At 43.4% G+C, this 18,434-nt stretch overlaps 1 protein-coding gene across 1 annotated transcript in view; it reads left to right on the top strand.

Annotated features, from left to right (window-relative positions):
• The window catches only part of MAP2K4 (mitogen-activated protein kinase kinase 4), a 150,818-nt gene that overhangs the window by 23,336 nt on the left and 109,048 nt on the right, over window positions 1-18,434 (top strand). The window contains exons 2-4 of the mRNA XM_033961139.1: window positions 155-257; window positions 11,675-11,788; window positions 17,266-17,440. Of these exons, the coding sequence (XP_033817030.1) occupies window positions 155-257; window positions 11,675-11,788; window positions 17,266-17,440 (392 nt within the window). The remainder of the gene's footprint in view (window positions 1-154; window positions 258-11,674; window positions 11,789-17,265; window positions 17,441-18,434) is intronic.

The raw sequence follows: 18,434 nt of genomic DNA, 5'->3' as shown, positions 1-18,434 counted from the left end.
ATTTAAAATACATTCAAAGGGAAACAATACAATACAAACTTGAGACAATACAATAGTCATCAAATTCATAACATAAGGTAAAAAAGGGATAATGAAATACAATTTAATATAGGAAAGTAGTTTGTTTTACTTCGTATTTATTGTTATTTATCAGGTAAACGCAAAGCACTGAAGTTGAATTTCGCCAATCCTCCTTTCAAATCGACTGCAAGATTTACCCTTAGTACCACAGCAGCTCCCTTCCAAAATCCTCACATGTGAGTATTCTGTCTGCAGGCACCAAACCAAATGGGCTTGCTAAGTGTAACATTGAGTGGAAGCATGTTCTGTGTCCTAAAATGGTATAAACTTTCTACACATTACTATTTGATTCCCCTGCAATGCTTGTTTTATGTTAATTTGTGTACTTTGCTAGATTTGTCTCACTGAATTTCATGTCTAAGTGCAAAGCCAGCAGACAAAATGTTCAAAATGTTTTGGTTTTTTTCTTCTGAGCAATGTCCTGGTTCAGTTGTGGAGTAACTGTTCTTTTTAAAACGTGTTTTGTGTAATGCCTGTTTAAAACTTCTGCTTTGCTGTCAAAATCTGTTTTTGTATCCCTAGCCTAGTCAGGGTAGTTTTATATTTATATGAACCACACTAGTATCTGTGTTCATTTCACCTTATATCAGATAGCATTATAACAGTGTGAAGGACTTCCCTAAAGTGCTGAAGAGAGGTTGAGAGAAGGGCCAGGAAGAAACAAGGCAATAGGCAGGGGAAAAGAACAGAGAATATACTGTATAAAAAATAGAATACAGGGAATAGAGAATGTGTAGGACCTTCTGAAGAGATGTCAAGGAGAAGGCAGAAGTAAAGTATGAAAAAACTGCTAAGGCGCGAGCAGGGCTTCAGGGGGAGGGTTACTTCTGGAGGGTAAAGTAATATCTTTTAAGTAGCTAACTGATATGCATTTTCACTAAGTAAGGCACTTTCCCTTTGTAGAATTAATTTATATCACTTATGTGGTGCCCTAGACCAGTGTTTCTCAACATCCGGTACATGTACCCCTGGAGGTCCGCGGGTCGATTGTTGGGGGTATGCGGCATGGCCTCGGCGGAGAATGTTTCCTGTCTGCCTGTCAATCGAAGCTGTGCTGCCGCCACCGGAGATCCCTCTTTCCTGCTTGCCCCACCTGCTGGAATCCCTGCCTGCCCCCCCTCCCGAATCCGACCCACAGGGCTTCCCTCCGATGTCAGAGCTGACGTTGGAGAAAAGCCTCCAGGTCAGCGGATGTGTGTTTGTGTTCCCAGTTACCTCATTGCCATACTTGCTCCTTCAGCCTTCAGCATCTTGTTGGGGGGACACGCAGCCGGTATGGAGCTGTTCACACACACATAGCTGATCCAGAAACCTTCTCGCTGACATCGGAGGGAAGGCTTGTGGGTTAGTCGCGTGCAAATCACTGCTGGCTGCGCCTTCCCCAACAAGCCGCTGAAAGCAGATGGAGTGAGTGCAGCTTGAACAAGTAAAGGGGCATGATCTTTCTGGGAGAAAGGAACGGGGGAAAGAGCATGTTGAGGCATTTGAGGGGCACAATTCTGGGACAACAGCTGGAAGGCAGGGGGAGGGGATGCAAACTTGACTCAGAAGGAAGGGAGGTGGCATGAACATGGGACTTGGAAGGGAGGGAGGAAGGGGGCACTAACTTGGTACATAGGAAGGAGAGAATAGAAAGGGAGACTTGTTGGGCATGAGTGTGTGAGTGAGAGGAAAAGAGATGGTTGCACATGGGGAAAGGAAGAAAGAGTAAAACTGGGCATAGAGAGAGAGGAGCGAGGTAGAGATGTATGGGAAAGAGAAGGATGAAAGGGAAAAATGTTGCATATGGTGGTTAAGAGGCGATAAGCTCAGGAATAAGGAAATACTTTTTTTTTTAAATAGAAAGGGTGGTAGATATATGGAATAGTCTCCTGATAAAGGTGTTGGAGACAAAGACTGTGTCTGAATTCAAGAAAGTGAGGGGCAGGCACGTGGGATTAGAGAATGACACGGGGGAAAAAATTTGTCCCCATCCCTGTGAGCTTGTCCCCATCCCCGAGAACCATCTGATCCCATCTGCACAAACCATCTCCCTTCTGTGTTCCTATTTTCCCCATTTCTAATATCTCCTCTCTGTATCTGTATACTCCTCCTGTGTTCGGAGATACAAAATCTGTTTTATTTAATGTTATAGCCTGTCCTGCCACAAAATTTGCAATTTGATATAGTATCATGGGAAAAAAAACAAATTTGCCACTCCTACCTCCATCCATACATATCTGGCCTCCACTGAAGCTTTGAATTTAGCTCTCAGTACTTTAGTACTCAGTCCTCCATAGCCCCAGGTATGTTAGATAGATTGTGAGCCCACCGGAACAGATAGGGAAAATGCTTGAATACCTGATTGTAAAACCGCTTAGATAATAATAATAATAATAATTTTATTCTTATATACCGCCAAAGCCATGAAAGTTCGAGGCGGTTTACAACAAGAAAAGCTGGACAATCAGCGAAGTGGTCACAGTATAAAGTCATCGAATACAAGCCATGGTAGTTCAAGGTATAAACCTTGATAGGCGGTATATAAACACCTAATAAACTTGAAACTCATGCCTTTTTCAGGATGACTTAAGATGGGGTAGGTGGTGGTCTTGGTGTTCTTTATATTGCTAATTACATCTGTATGGACCTCAGATCAATGCTACTTGGAAACATTATATTTTTCTATACCTAGGGCTAGAGTGAAGCCTAAAGAATAGAAAAAATAAATACATATGCTGATTTTTTCAAAGGTCTTTTATCTGAATATCTAAAAGTAAAAGTAGCTCAGTCTTCTCAAAGTTGACGAAAATAACAAATGTATTAACAAGAATTCAGAAACATAAATTTGTTTTATGAATCAGTTCTGTATCAATTAGACAACATAGTCAGATAAACATTTTTCCACATACAAGTCTAGAATGCAGCAATGCTGTAGAAAAACAACAAAATTAGTGTAGTCCTGCCAATGTCAGTTTCTTACTGTCTGGATAAATCTGCCACTGCTGCTCAGTTTTCAATAAGAACTGATGTTGTGACTTTGATTTTTGTCATGAGAGCAATGTCACATTCAGCCTGTTCATTCACCACTGTAATAGCACAGATTGTCTCTACATTCTGCTGGAAGTCTTCTCATGATTCCTACATATCTGAGTCTAGATCTAGAGAACATAAGAATTGCCACTGCTGAGTCAGACCAGTGGTCCATCATGCCCAGCAGTCCGCTCACACGGCGGCCCTCTGGTCCAAGACCAGCACCCTAACTAAGACTAGCCCCACCAGCGCACGTTCCTGTTCAGCAGAAACTTGTCTAACTTTGTCTTGAATCCTTGGAGGGTGTTTTCTCCTATAACAGCCTCTGGAAGAGCGTTCCAGCTTTCTACCACTCTCTGGGTGAAGAAGAATTTCCTTACGTTTGTACGGAATCTATCCCCTTTCAACTTTAGAGAGTGCCCTCTTGTTCTCCCTACCTTGGAGAGGGTGAACAACCTGTCCTTATCTACTAAGTCTATCCCCTTCAGTACCTTGAATGTTTCGATCATGTCCCCTCTCAATCTCCTCTGTTCGAGGGAGAAGTGGCCCAGTTTCTCTAATCTTTCGCTGTACGGCATCTCCTCCAGCCCCTTAACCATCTTAGTCGCTCTTCTCTGGACCCTTTCGAGTAGTACCGTGTCCTTCATGTACGGAGACCAGTGCTGGACGCAGTACTCCAGGTGAGGGCGTACCATGGCCCGGTACAGCAGCATGATAACCTTCTCTGATCTGTTCTTGATCCCTTCTTTATCATTTCTAGCATTCTGTTTGCCCTTTTTGCTGCCACTGCACATTTTGTGGACGGCTTCATCGACTTGTCGATCAGAACTCCCAAGTCCATTTCCTGGGAGGTCTCTCCAAGTACCGCTCCGGACATCCTGTATTCGTGTATGAGATTTGTGTTACCGACATGCATCACTTTATACTTATCCACGTTGAACTTCATCTGCCATGTAGAGGCCCATTCCTCGAGCTTGATTATGTCACGTTGCAGATCTTCGCAATCCCCCTGCGTCTTTACTACTCTGAATAACTTCGTATCATCCGCAAATTTAATCACCTCGCTCGTCGTACCTATGTCCAGATCATTTATAAAGATATTAAAGAGCACGGGTCCAAGCACCGAGCCCTGTGGCACCCCACTGGTGACACTCTTCCATTCCGAATATTGTCCATTTACCCTCACTCTCTGTTTCCTATGCTCCAGCCAGTTTTTAATCCACGTGAGTATTTCACCCTCAAATCCATGGCTTGCAATTTTCCGAAGTAGTTGTTCATGCGGAACCTTGTCGAAAGCCTTCTTCTGAAAATCCAGATATACAATGTTGACCGGATCGCCCTTTATTGAGTGACTGAACATGGGCCATGTTCCTGTGCAAATGCCCGTGGCAGAGGTCAATGCAAAGAGGTCTTCAATTTGATAAAATCCAGGAATAGAGAGCTCTCAGAATGGACATTATTAAGTAGTGTGTGATTATAATCTGGGGATTACTGCTAAAATCTGGCAGTCTTCAATCGCGCCAAAAGAAAGATTCACAGGCTACTTAGAAAACTCTGAAAAAGGACTTTATTATTTCTGTATTTTATCAAATTGAAATTCTCTTTGCATTGACCTCTGATGCAGGCGTTTGCACAGAAACAAGGCCCATATTGATTCGCTCAATAAAGCGAACTCAATTTTTCCCCATTCTACAGTGCCCTTGGTTCTTTTCTTCTCTTGCTGTTTCGTGTGTACTTTGACTCCCTCTCATCATTGTCCTTTCTATTGGGTCTTCGTCAAGAAATGCATCTGGAAGCTCTTATCATTTGAAATAGTGTCTTGGACTTGATTAAGACAAAATCTTCAAGACTCTTGTCCTAGAATGACTCAATATCATCCTCATTTTTTATGGCACTTATCAGCAACCTCTTTGCTGAAGTACATAAGATCATAAGAATTGCCATACTAGGACAGACCGAAGGTCCATCAAACCCAGTATCCTGTTTCCAACAGTGGCCAATCCAGGTCCCAAATACTTAGCTAGATCCCAAGTAGTAAAACAGATTTTATGCTGCTTATCCTAGGAATAAGCAGTGCATTTCCCCAAGCCATCTCAATAATAGCCTAAGGACTTAGTAAATGAAATGACGGCAGATAAAGAAGACCTGAACGGTCCATCTTGTTCAGGAAATTATCCAAGCCTTTTTTAAACCTCTTCCTCTCTAAGAAAGCCTGGGACAGGCACATGTGATCTCTTAGAGAGAGGAAGAGGTAATGGTTACTAGGCAGACTGGATGGCTCATTTGGCCTTTATCTGCCATCATGTTTCTGTGTTTTAAATTTGGATGTTTGTTATAGTTTTAAATGGCTTGCCCTAAGTTACTTTGATGCTCCCCAGTACTGTTTGCTTTTCCAAGGGTAAGGGGCTGTTTTTATAAAAGATGTTTTAATCAATTATCATTTCAGGTTGCCAGCTAGGGCACTGATTTTTGTTGATTATCTAGTTCCACTTCTTATTTATAGTTTAGGAAATTGCTGAAAGCCTACTTGTATGCAAAGTTTTTAGAAGATTGATTGTTGCATTTCACTGTAGATGTTCAATATTTGTTAAACCGCATAGAACTGTAAGGTATTGCGGTATACAAATGGTATTTTATGTTATGTTATTGACATATATTTGAGGCAAGCCTTTCTTCCCTTTTCTTGTCTGTTTGGATTGGTTCATAGACAAAACCGCCGAAGACAAAGGCGCGCGCCGACAACTGAGCGCAAGACGGAAGCGCGCACCGAAGAAAAAGAGTGTTTTTAGGGGCTCTGACGGGGGGTTTTGTTGGGGAACCCCCCACTTTACTTAATACAGATCGCGGCGGCGTTATGGGGGGTTTGGGAGGTTGTAACCGCCCTCATTATACTGGAAACTTAACTGTTTCCCTGTTTTTTTAGGGAAAAAGTGAAGTTTTCAATTTAATGTGGGGGGTTACAACCCCCTACAACGCAACGCGATCTGTATAAAGTAAAGCGGGGGGGGGTTCCCCCCACACACCCCGTCGGAGCCCTTTAAAACATTCATTTTCTTCGGCGCGCGCCTCCGCGTTGCGTTCAGTTGTCTGCGCGTGCCTTTGTCCCGGCGCGCTTTTGACCTGACACTGTTTGGATTATGTTATTTAGGAACAAATGGGAACGGATCTCATCCAACCAACATTATCGGAGAGGGGCACAGGATCAAGTTTTATTTACCCCCCTCCAGGTCTGTTCCTCGACTCCATAGCCGGACCGCCAGAGAAGTAGGTCAGAGTCCGAGCAATAGTGCAAAGACTCAGACATTTGTGCTATAGAACCAATTCCCGAAGAAGAATTGGGCTCAGGCAGATACTCTTTATACTTCATAGTGCTCAAGAAAGGCACAGAAGATTAGAGGCCCATTCCCTTGCTTTCACATGGAAATGGTCAGTTCCCTCATAACGGTGATGGCTCCGGGAGAATTCCTTGCCTCTGGATTTGATGGAGGCATATTTTCAAATCCCTATCTTTCTGGCTCACAGGAAGTATCTGAGATTTCACGTGCTTCAGTACCACTTACAGTTTGTGGCACTCCCCTTTGGCTCCCTGCACCTTTACCAAGTTGAGGGTAGTTGTAGCAGCCTACCTTCACTGGATGATGGCCAGGTGCATCCTTACCTAGACAATTGACTGATCAGGGCTACCTCGCTGGCATACTGTAAATGCCACAGTCCAGCAGGTGATGGTCCTCTTACAGGACCTGGGCTGGATAGTCAACTTTCGGAAGAGTCTTCTTCACCTGACACAATGTTTGGTGTATCTGGGAGCCCTCTTTGACATGGCAAAGGGCCATGTTTTTCTTCTTGAACCACACAAACAGAAGCTTGGGATGTAGATCCTTGCAATCTTGGCCCTTCCGTGTCCCACAGTCTTGCAATATCTGTAGGTGCTGGGATCGATGGCAGCCTCCTTGGAAGTGGTGCCCTGGGCAAGAGCTCATATTCACCCTCTCCAGCCCTCTCTTGTATTCAGATGGTTCCCGCAATAGCACTCCCTGTAGATGTGACTCTCGTGGACGGCGGAGGCGAAGCACAATCTTCATGGGTGACTCCAAGGGGAGAACTTATTGAGGGGCATACCACTCTGAATCGACACGTGTGACCCTCATGACTGACGCCAACCTCAGTGACTGGGAGGCCTTCTGCTGCATTCACCCTCTCCAGGGCACTTGGTCCCCGTTAGAGAGCAGATGGCCCATCAATTATCTGGTACTGAGAACAATTTGGTTGGCTTTGCTACGGTTGCAGTCTTTCCTGATAGGAAAAGCAGGATGTTTTCAGACAATGCCGCTGAGGTCTTACGTAAATACAGGGGGGCACCAGAAATACAGCCCTTTGTTTGGAGACTCAGAAGCTGTTCCAGTGGACAAAACTTCACTTGCAGGCCTTCTCAGCAGCCCTTGTGTCAGGAATAGAGAACGCCTAAGCCGACCTTCTCAGTCGGCAGATCCTGGATTCTGGAGAGTGGTCTTTGTCTCAATGGGCGTTTTCCCTCATAGTAAAGACTTGGGGCAAACCAGGCATGACTCATGGCCATGGCCAAGCATGCGAAAGCATCTCGCTTTTACAGTCACAGAGTCGAACAGGAAAGCATAGGGCTAGATGCCCTGGTTTAACCTTGGCCCACAAATCTGCTTCTCTGTGTGTTTTCACTGTGGGTCATGGTGGGTCGGGTCATCCATGGGATAGCCACCCATCGGGATCTGGTAATCTTGGTGGCACCAGCCTGGCCCCCGAAGAACTTGATACGCAGACCTGTAGCATTTAATAATAATAATAATAACTTTATTCTTATATACCGCCACAATCTTGCGACTTCTAGGCGGTTTACAATGAAGAGAAACTACAGACAGCGAATTACAGAGTATAGCATTGAACATAGTAACAGGAGAATTACAGGGTCTGTGTATTACACGGTTTCACAATGAGTAGCATTATACAGTCGACGGTATTCAGAGCATAAGTAGGAGAAGAGAAAGGAGATTGTGCTTTGAGTTACAAAGGTGCAAGACTGCAAAGGTGAAAAAGATAACATAAGATGTTGATGAGAAGTAAGTTGTTAACTTGGTACATTTGAACAAAGAACGGGCACCAGTGGGAAAACTGGTAACAATTAAAGGTAGAAATTTTGGCAGAAGAGGGTAGACGGACTTCTTGAGATGGGAGGAGGCTCCAATTTTAGGGGAGAAGTCTGGTTAGGTTATAAATTTCTTAAACAAGGTGGTTTTTAGTTCTTTCCTAAAGATACTATATGATTCTCTGGCGGCATCAGTGAAGTAGCCTATTCAAGTTTGCAGTCTACCTGCTTGGAATTTGAATGTTCTATCAAAGAAGGTACGATATCTACAGCCTATGATATTTGGGTAGGTAAAGAGGTTTCGGTTTCTGGTAGGCCTAATAGAGGAGTGGAATTCGAAGTGAAGTAGTAGGTAGCTGAGGGCCAATCCCCAGATTAGTTTATAGCAGAGGCAGGAGAATTTGAATAGAATTCGTGCTTCAATTGGTAACCAATGAAGGAGTTTGTAGAATGGACTAACATGATCGCTCTTCTTTAGTCTGAATATTAGACGGATGGCCGTATTTTGAACTATTCTCAGTTTTCTCACATTTTTTTTAGGTATTCCCAAGTAGACAATGTTACAGTAGTCCAGGGTGGATAAAATCAATGATTGTACCAATATTCTGAAGGATAGCGGGTCGAAGTATTTTTTTATGAGAAGCAGACCTCTGAAGTTGCCTGTTCACCCAGGGCTTCTCAGTCAAGGCCCTGTTCCAATGAAGAAGCTGGAGTGCTTTGGTCTTATGACATGGCCTTGAGTGCACGGCCTTGATTAGGGAGGGTAATTCAGAGGTTGTCATTACAACTCTCCTTAGGGCCAAGAAGTGGCGATAATTGTAGCTTATGTTAAGACCTGTAAGACCTTCCAGTTATGGTGTGTCAAGGAGTGGGTGGAACCAGAAAGAGCTCCTGTTTCAGTGATCCTTGCTTTTCTTCAAGCTGGCCTTAAAAAGGGACTTGCGGTTTTGTCTCTCAAAGTGCAGATAACCAATATCTCGTGCTTATGGGCTCAGAGTGGCCTTCGATCTCACTAGGACCTCACTCAGTTTATGATGGGGCTCTCAGGCTGAGACCCCTGTTGCACAGACCATTCCTATCTTTGGACCTCAATGTGGTCTTGAAGGGTCTGACCCATACTCCTTATGAGCCTCTTTTGAAGGCTACCCTGCTAGACCTTATGGTCAAAACAGTGTTTTTGGTTACCATAGTCTCGACAAGAAAGATCTCGGAATTGCAGGATCTCTCCTACAGGGAACCATTTCTCTGTTTCATCAAGTTGGGTGTTTCACTGCGCATGGTTCCTTTCTTTTTTCCGAAGGTGGTGTCTGCCTCCCATGTTAATCGGGAGCTTGATCTGCCTGTCTTTTTCAGCTTATGGGTTCAACCAAATAAGATAAACTTCTGCTCAAGCTGGATGTGAACAGGGTCCTGCGCATCTACCCGGAGAGGACTAATGACTTAGGCTTTTTGATCATCTTTTTCATACTGACCAGTCACTCGAGATGGGGCAGGCCAGCTTCCAGGGCGACCATTGCCAGTTGGAGCCACATGGTGATTTCTTCTTCCTACATTTCCTGTGGGGAAACAGCCTTCTATTTCTATTGCAGCACATTCCGCAGGAGGTTTTGCAGTCTCCTGGGTGGAGTACCAGGCTGTTTCAACTGATGAAATCTGTAGAGCAGCTACTTGGGCTACTCTTCATACTTTTGCAAAGTTCTACAGAGTAGATGTGGCAACTTCAGAGGATGCTACCTTTGGGCCTTGGTCCTGTGGGCAATCTCATCTGTCCCTTCCTAGACTTATGGCACAGTTTTAGTACATCAGCTCCCATATGGACTCCTGTGTATCTGCAAGAGAACAACAGATTAGGTTCTTACCTTGGTAATCTGGGTTCTATTAGGATACACAGGAGTTCATACTATCCTCCCTGTGTAGACTTGTTTTGATTCACCTTTTTTCTGCCTCAGACATTGTCTTGGGACCCATGCTATTGTACCTAAGATAAATAAAAGATGTGTTTCAGATATTGGGTATTTCCCTTCTCTTTCCTCCTGGGAGGGTGGGGTCCCAAAGCTCCAGCTTGTTATGCTTTGCAAGTTGGATCTGAGTTACTCATGCGAGTGTTAGTTATTCTCTGTTAAATGTTTACTGATTGCTATTATATTTTCTGAGTTTCAGAGTAGAGCAGAATGTATTTTTTGCCAGGGAAGTTCCCTATGCCTGTTCTTCTCTTTTCTTATGTTTCAGTGGAGTTCGATTGCTTTGGTACCAACTGAGGAAGGTGCTGTGCTCCTCCTGCAGTTCAGAGAAATGGGAATCAACAGCTCAAGTATGGATTCCTGTGTATCCTAACAGAACCCAGATTACCGAGTAAGAACTTAATCTGTCGTTATACCTATTTTGTACTTTATTATACTGTAAGAAAAATTGAATTATTTAGTTTGTCTTTTTTGTTCCAAAGAAGACTGGTTTTAGTTTAGCAAAGGCATAATGGCAAGAACTAAAGCCTCATTTTTTTACACCTGAGGTTCAGAAATGGTTTCCTAGCATTTATATTTACATATCTTTTTAAAAAAAAAAAATTCTTTATTCATTTTAAATCATAAACAACTGTACAATAATATATCCATTAAATTTCAATGTAACACTTGAAAATCTTAATCATATCATCAAGAACAAAAGTATATATCCCCACCCTACTGAAGTTAAAATTCATGAATCATTTTCAAACAGACAATAAGTGTACAGAAATACAATCATTATAGTTTCAATACAACACTTGAACATCTTTCCAAATCATTTACATATCTTAAAACTTGGCTCAGGATCCTGCTGTAGATGTTTAGTTATTTACAAAATTGTCATCTGATGTCATTACAATGGTGAAAGGTGTGACTTGCCATCCTAAATCTAGATGCTGTTTGGCATGCTTTCTATATCCTTGATGTGCTCTATTTTGATAACATCATCAATATCTTCCTTCTCCACCCCGACAATATTCATTCTTCTCCTTACTAAGGCCTGTAGAGTATAATATTATGATGACAAGCTCATAAATTGAGGAATGTATTTTGATCAATATGTGCAGCCAGCCCTTAGAAGGTAGTAAACTTTAAAACTGAAATGAATGACAAGTCTATTGTTGAAATGTAATCCTGAGAACAATTGTAAATGTTTTTAATTTTAGCTTAGCTAAGACAGTGAATTAATTCTAGATTTTGCTTTTCCATCCAGTATATTGTTAATTTATTTCTTTAGTAGAACTGTGCATATTTGATCAGTGAATTTTTTAGTAAACAGCACCATTTAAAAAGATGTATCTACAGACTTGATGGATGTCTCATGGCTGGATTTGATTTTATTTTGTTACTGTAATATTCATATCCACCAAAAAAGTATTGAAACCTAATGGCAGATTCTGAAGATTTACCCATTCCTGCACAATAAAAAGGTTTTCTTTGTTGTTTTTTAAACTTTCCTAAGGATTCAGAAGCAAGATACAATAAGAAATCTAGAGGCACCTTACAAAATACAAGATGCGAGGATGACTGGCGGCAAGATGTACAGCACAAATGAACAGGCAACAAAAAACAGGCTGTACGTGCTTTGTCAACAGGCTGTGTGCCATGTAAATTTCTGAACATTTCTAATGCGATCAGAACTCTGCCCCTGGGTCCCTGTCAGAGAACTTTCCTATTAAATAACTCTCTCTCAGGTTCCTGGAAGCATACCCACTGCTATGAGGTCTGAAGTATGTTTCACAAATAGCAGGATTTTTCCTGAATATTTAATGTTATATGACGCACAACATTATATCTGCTTTAAAGCCCTAATACATCCAGGGAATTTAAGTGTCAAATTCAAATTTATGCATAATTATCTGAATATATGTAATGAATTGGTGGGCTGGAATTGATGTCTTTTAGCTCTCTTAATCCCTTCCCCCAGTGCAAAAAAAAAGAAAATTACCATGGTGCCCAGTGTCTTTCCTCACACTTCCCATTTCCTCACCTTCCATTTTCCATCTCCTCCCACCCTCCACCTCAAAATACTTGGTGGCTTCATTATACCCCTCTCTGAACACTCCTAAAAAATCTGTTTTGGCGTAAGTGCCTTCCCCCACTGCCAGCCCCGTAGTAGCAATGTCCAATTGCTCCTGCCCGTTGCATTGCTACCTTTCAAAATAGTGGTGCCTGGTCCCTAGCAGTGTGCTCCAGTGCACCAGTAAAGGTCAGCCATCCAAATATAGTAGTGCTCCCCAACTTGGTCAGATAGGGAAGGGAAGCATTCCTGTATTTGACAGACTGCTAGGGGTTCAGGTACTGCCATTTTATAAGATGGCTGCCAAGAGGCAGGATGTTGCTTCGACTGATCCCAAAAACAGGTCCTGGGGTCTGTGTGGGAGGGCAGGGTTCTGCCAGCATCAAAGATTGTTTAAGCTAAAATCTTCCTGGGCTTGGGTATCTGGGTCAAGAACGTCCTGGCCCAGATAGCTCTGGGGGTGGGGGGCAAATAATACAGAATTACATGATTATATGCACCCTCATTAACTATACAGGAAATTATGGATATGCACATAGGATGCACCTGAATGCATCTTGTATTGCAGATGGAGACTTACAGTAATAAATACTTGGCACTTGTGTGTATAATTTATAGTTGTTCATTTTATAGAACTTTGAGCTTTTAGGTTAAACTTGAAACCTGTGGAATAAGATACTGTTGATCATCCATAAAAAGTAAGAAGGTGGCTGTGTTGCTAGTTTATTTCTATGCTGTCATTATGGGTCAACAACAACACACTCCTAATTTGCCAAACAAATCCTAAACTAGAAAAAACAAGGAAGGCAACCAAGTCACATCAAGGTCTGCGAGGGGGAAGCTCAAAGTGCCTAACTTGGCTCACAACTTACAAACCAAATATAGTGTAACATGTCAGAAAACATGTCACATTATATGATGTTATAGGGCGCTCTCAGTGTGAACCCTCAGTGATAGGAGCACAGCTCCGACACTTCACTTCTGGGTCAAGGCAATAAGCCTCCACCCGCACACCATCATCGAGCGCCCTGTGTGTGCAAAAATCAAACCAAACAACAATCAAAGTGAGTAAATGAAACTCAACACGAACAACCTGAGCGACCCCCACACAGACCCTGCCAGCCAAACCCCCTCAAAAAGCTCACACAAAATCACAAACAAAGTCAAAAGCCATACCAAAAAGTGAAAAACATATCCAAAAGAAACAATACTTATCCAAAACTGTCACACAAACGGAAAAACCGCGCCAGGAGGAAAGGTTCATGCCTCACAAACTTGCTTTACTTCTTCGAGGGAATAAACAACCAGATAGATAAGGGGGAATCCATAGACATCATTTACCTTGACTTCCAAAAAGCCTTCGACAAGGTACCTCACGAACGGTTATTAAAAAAGCTGTGGAACCACGGGGTGCAAGGAGATATCTACCGATGGATCAAACACTGGTTGGCAGGCAGGAAACAGAGGGTTGGAATAAAGGGCCAATATTCAGACTGGCAATGGGTCACGAGCGGAGTTCCACAGGGGTCGGTGCTGGGACCTCTATTGTTTAATATATTTATTGATGATCTGGAGACCGGGACAAAATGTGAGGTTATCAAATTTGCTGATGACACCAAACTCTGCAGCAGGGTTAGGAACACAGAAGACTGTGAAAACCTGCAAAGGGACCTAACGAGACTGGTAGACTGGGCAAATAAGTGGCAAATGAGTTTTAACGTAGAGAAATGCAAAGTCATGCATGTAGGGAAAAAGAACCCGATGTTCAGCTACAAAATGGGGGGAACACGGCTAGGGGTGAGTAACCTTGAAAGGGATCTGGGAGTTATGGTTGACACATCACTGAAACCATTGGCACAGTGTGTGACAGCCTCAAAGAAGGCAAATAGAATGCTGGGCATCATCAAAAAAGGTATCACAACCAGGACAAAGGAAGTCATCATGCCGCTGTATCGCGCAATGGTGCGCCCGCACCTGGAGTACTGTGTTCAATACTGGTCGCCGTACCTCAAAAAGGATATGGCGGTACTCGAGGGAGTGCAGAGGAGGGCGACTAAACTGATAAAAGGTATGGAAAATTTCTCATACGCTGACAGGTTAAAAAAGCTGGGGCTGTTCTCCCTGGAGAAGAGGAGACTTAGAGGGGACATGATAGAAACTTTCAAAATCCTAAAGGGCATAGAGAAAGTGAATAAGAACAGATTCTTCAAACTGTGGGGAGCCACAAGCACTAGGGGTCACTCGGAGAAATTGAAAGGGGACAGGTTTAGAACAAATGCTAGGAAGTTCTTTTTTACCCAGAGGGTGGTGGACACATGGAACAAGCTTCCAGAGGAGGTGATAAGCCAGAACTCTGTACAGGGGTTCAAGAAAGGTTTGGATAGGTTCCTGGAGGATAAGGGGATAGAGGGGTACAGATAGAACTTGAGGTAGGTTATTGAATTGGTCAGTAACCACTTCACAGGTCGCGGACCTGATGGGCCGCCGCGGGAGCGGACCGCTGGGCAGGATGGACCTCTGGTCTGACCCAGTGGAGGCAACTTCTTATGTTCAACTGCGCTGGTTTCGGGAGGAGCCCTTCTTCAGGAACCTAGCCTCCAACAGAACATAAGCAGAGAGGAAGGCTGGAGGGCGGGGTGCCCGGGAGGGAGAGCACACCGGCTAAAACAGATCCACAGGTGACATCATACACGAACCAACCAATCATACTGTGCCAGCACTCAACACAATCAGAACCACAGAATAGAGAGAGAGAGAGGGGGGGAGGGAAAGAGGGAGGGAAAAGGGAACACCCACCAATAGGAACACCACAATCAAAAGAGTCCCCCCCCCCCCCCCCCACACACACACACACACAAGCACACCACACACTGCATCCAAAATCCACTATCCAAAAAGAGCCAAAAACCCTATTAAACAATGGTATTCCATTCCACACTTTCGTTAAGGCCATTCGGCTGAACAGATTGTAATTGAAAAATACAATATTGTTCCCTGAGATTCAGATGAGCTTGACGATCCCCCCTAAAGTCCCAAGGGACTTGCTCAAGCACAAACCAGGATAGGTCAGTAAAACAGTGACCAAGATCAGCACAGTGGGGTACCAGAGGGGCAGACTGGGATCCAGTACGGATCCGGCTTCTATGTTCTTGCAGTCTGACCCTGATACTTCTGCTGGTCCGTCCCACATAGCACAAACCACACGGGCAGATGATGACATAAACTACCCATTTAGAATCACACGAAGTTTGCGCTCTGAGGTGGTAAGTGCGTTGAGTCCAGGGATGATGCCAGGTAGAAATTGACAGAGATAAATGACACATATCACAATGGTTTTTGGTATGGTTTTTGACTTTGTTTGTGATTTTGTGTGAGCTTTTTGAGGGGGTTTGGCTGGCAGGGTCTGTGTGGGGGTCGCTCAGGTTGTTCGTGTTGAGTTTCATTTACTCACTTTGATTGTTGTTTGGTTTGATTTTTGCACACACAGGGCGCTCGATGATGGTGTGCAGGTGGAGGCTTATTGCCTTGACCCAGAAGTGAAGTGTCGGAGCTGTGCTCCTATCACTGAGGGTTCACACTGAGAGCGCCCTATAACATCATATAATGTGACATGTTTTCTGACATGTTACACTATATTTGGTTTGTAAGTTGTGAGCCAAGTTAGGCACTTTGAGCTTCCCCCTCGCAGACCTTGATGTGACTTGGTTGCCTTCCTTGTCATTATGGGTCAGACATGGTTTACTAAATTCTAGATATATAACCACAAAAAAATATTCATAAGATAAATCAACACCAGAGAAAAGACCTTAGTGTTTCCCAGGAGCATACCCGGGAAACTTTCTATGGCAAGTATTCAGTTGCCACAGAGAAATACATCCTCGGTCAGAGAAAAACTCAGTTTCAAGAACTATAATCACAAAACTTTTTTTTAATTAGATTTTCATAAAACAGTAGGAAACCAGCACTTATCTTAGGTGATCACTCTATATCCTCTGATATTGAAAAATTCTCCGTAGTTGAACCCTAGTGCTGTATAGTTGTAACGCACAGGGGAATGATTTAGAAAATCACACACTTTTTTCCTCTGCTCCTCTCACTTGGCTGAGGAATACAGAGCCCCCTACAGTTTTTATTTCTGCAAGCAAACCATGCAGAATATCTGGGAGTCCGGTTTGACACTATCCAAGGATGTGTTTTTCTTCCCGAGCCATGCAAACAGAAGCTTCAGAAACAGATCATGGATCTCTTAGCGCTCCCGAATTTCACTGATTGGCAAGATTGGGGTCCATTGCAGCCTCCCTGGAGCTTGTGCCCTGGGCCAGGGCGCACATGCGGCCTCTGCAAGAGTTCCTCTTGTCTTGACTTGCAGCATCATCCCTTTCAGATGCTACTTCCCTGGATGAGCAGCCTTAACTGGTAGATTCAGGGAGAAGCTCTAGCATGGGGCATGCTTCTTTGAGTCACAGAGCGGATTACTCTCATGACCTACACCAGTCTTTCTGGTTGGGATGCTCATTGCGGGGATCGCTCCATCCAGGACCAGTGGACTCCCCATTAAAAGGATTGGTCAATCAACATAACATGATAGTGAATTTCTAGACCACATAGCCATTAGTTCAATGTGGTTAACAAAAGATTTTTTCTCGTGTTGTTTTTTGTGGTTTTTGTTTTATTACCCTTATTTTATATTTTTAAACTGAATTGTAAACTACTTAGACTTTGAGATAGGTGGTATATCAAATAGAAAATAAATTTGAAACTTGAGGGAAAAGTGTGTGAGCTATCATATTGACTCCATCGGGAACTAACAGAAAGATGATTACCAAAGGTAAGAACCTAATCTTCCATTCCTACAGAATGCTATTCTTTCATATTTCCCTTTCTCTCATTTGAAATGCCAATACCCCCAACTCCCAAACTATTTTTATCTCATCTCCTTCAGTGAGCATCAGTAGCCTTTAAGTATTTTAATTCTGCTAAAATTAGTAAAAAGTAGTATTGAGAATAACATATTCATTTTTTTTTTAAAATAGAGAGAGGTTGCGAACACACAGCATCGAATCATCAGGAAAGTTAAAGCTCTCGCCAGAACAGCACTGGGATTTTACTGCTGAGGATCTTAAGGATCTTGGGGAGATTGGACGAGGCGCTTATGGTTCTGTCAACAATATGATCCATAAACCCAGTGGTCAAATTATGGCAGTCAAAGTAGGTGTTGAACAAAAGGACTGCATTTGTGATTTTGTTTGTGTTCATTAGAGGATTCATTTGTAAGAAAGCAATAATTCTGCATGATGATTTTGATTAGATTTAGTCCTTGAAAATCATATTTTAAAACATAGTGAATCTAATATAATAAACACTAAGCGCGCATGCGCACTCTTACCTGCATGTTTCGTTTTCTGTGAGCTGTAGGGCCCTGCCGGCAAGTGTGCGCATGCGCGCTTCTACTCCCTCCCTCCCTCCCTCACTGTAAGTTCGCCGCCGTCGTCGCCCCCTCCTCCCCTGTGCACCCTTTCCCAGCGCACACGAACCCCCATTGACCCTCCCACCGTGAGACGCACAAACCTACTGGCTCCAGCAGCGGTCGCATCATACTAAAAACACTGCTTCGCGGCCTTCCCATGCTCTGATTTTCTCTGCCGGCGTCTCTGATGACGCAGCAGAGGAAATCAGAGCATGGGAAGGCCGCGAAGCAGCGTTTTTAGTGTGATGTGGCCGCTGCTAGAGCTAATGATGGAAATAAAACCCTAAATTAGTCTATCCAACTCAACTGAGATCCCTCCGCTTTGGATAGATGAGCATATTAATCCCCATTTCCATAGCATCCTTCCTACTATTCCAGACTAGTGGGATAGTCTTGCCCATCAACCAGCAAGTGGAGATAGAAATCACAAAGAGCTGTCTTTTTATATAGGTCCTATCTGACCACAGCCCTTCAGTATTTTCCAAGCAGGTGGATGGTCATGACTATCGACTCTGGATTTTGGGTAGGCCGCTCCTGGTCCAGTTGGTCAACTGTCTCCAGTTGAGTCTCCTGAGATGGGCCTTTGAGGTGTATGCTTGGTGGTGCTATCCTCTGCCTCCTACCTCTCCTCCTTTTCCCCAATTTTCCCTCTCCTGGGTGCCATCAGTTCTTTGCAGCCTCTTCTACTACTTAAAAAAAATCTAGTGTTGGCCCTTTAAATTTTTCAAAAAAAGA

The sequence above is a fragment of the Geotrypetes seraphini genome, chromosome 10 (assembly GCF_902459505.1).
Source record: "Geotrypetes seraphini chromosome 10, aGeoSer1.1, whole genome shotgun sequence".
Classification (NCBI taxonomy): domain Eukaryota; kingdom Metazoa; phylum Chordata; class Amphibia; order Gymnophiona; family Dermophiidae; genus Geotrypetes; species Geotrypetes seraphini.
The sequence above is the reverse complement of the archived record's forward strand: the minus strand, read 5'-3'. Positions and strand labels throughout refer to the sequence as shown.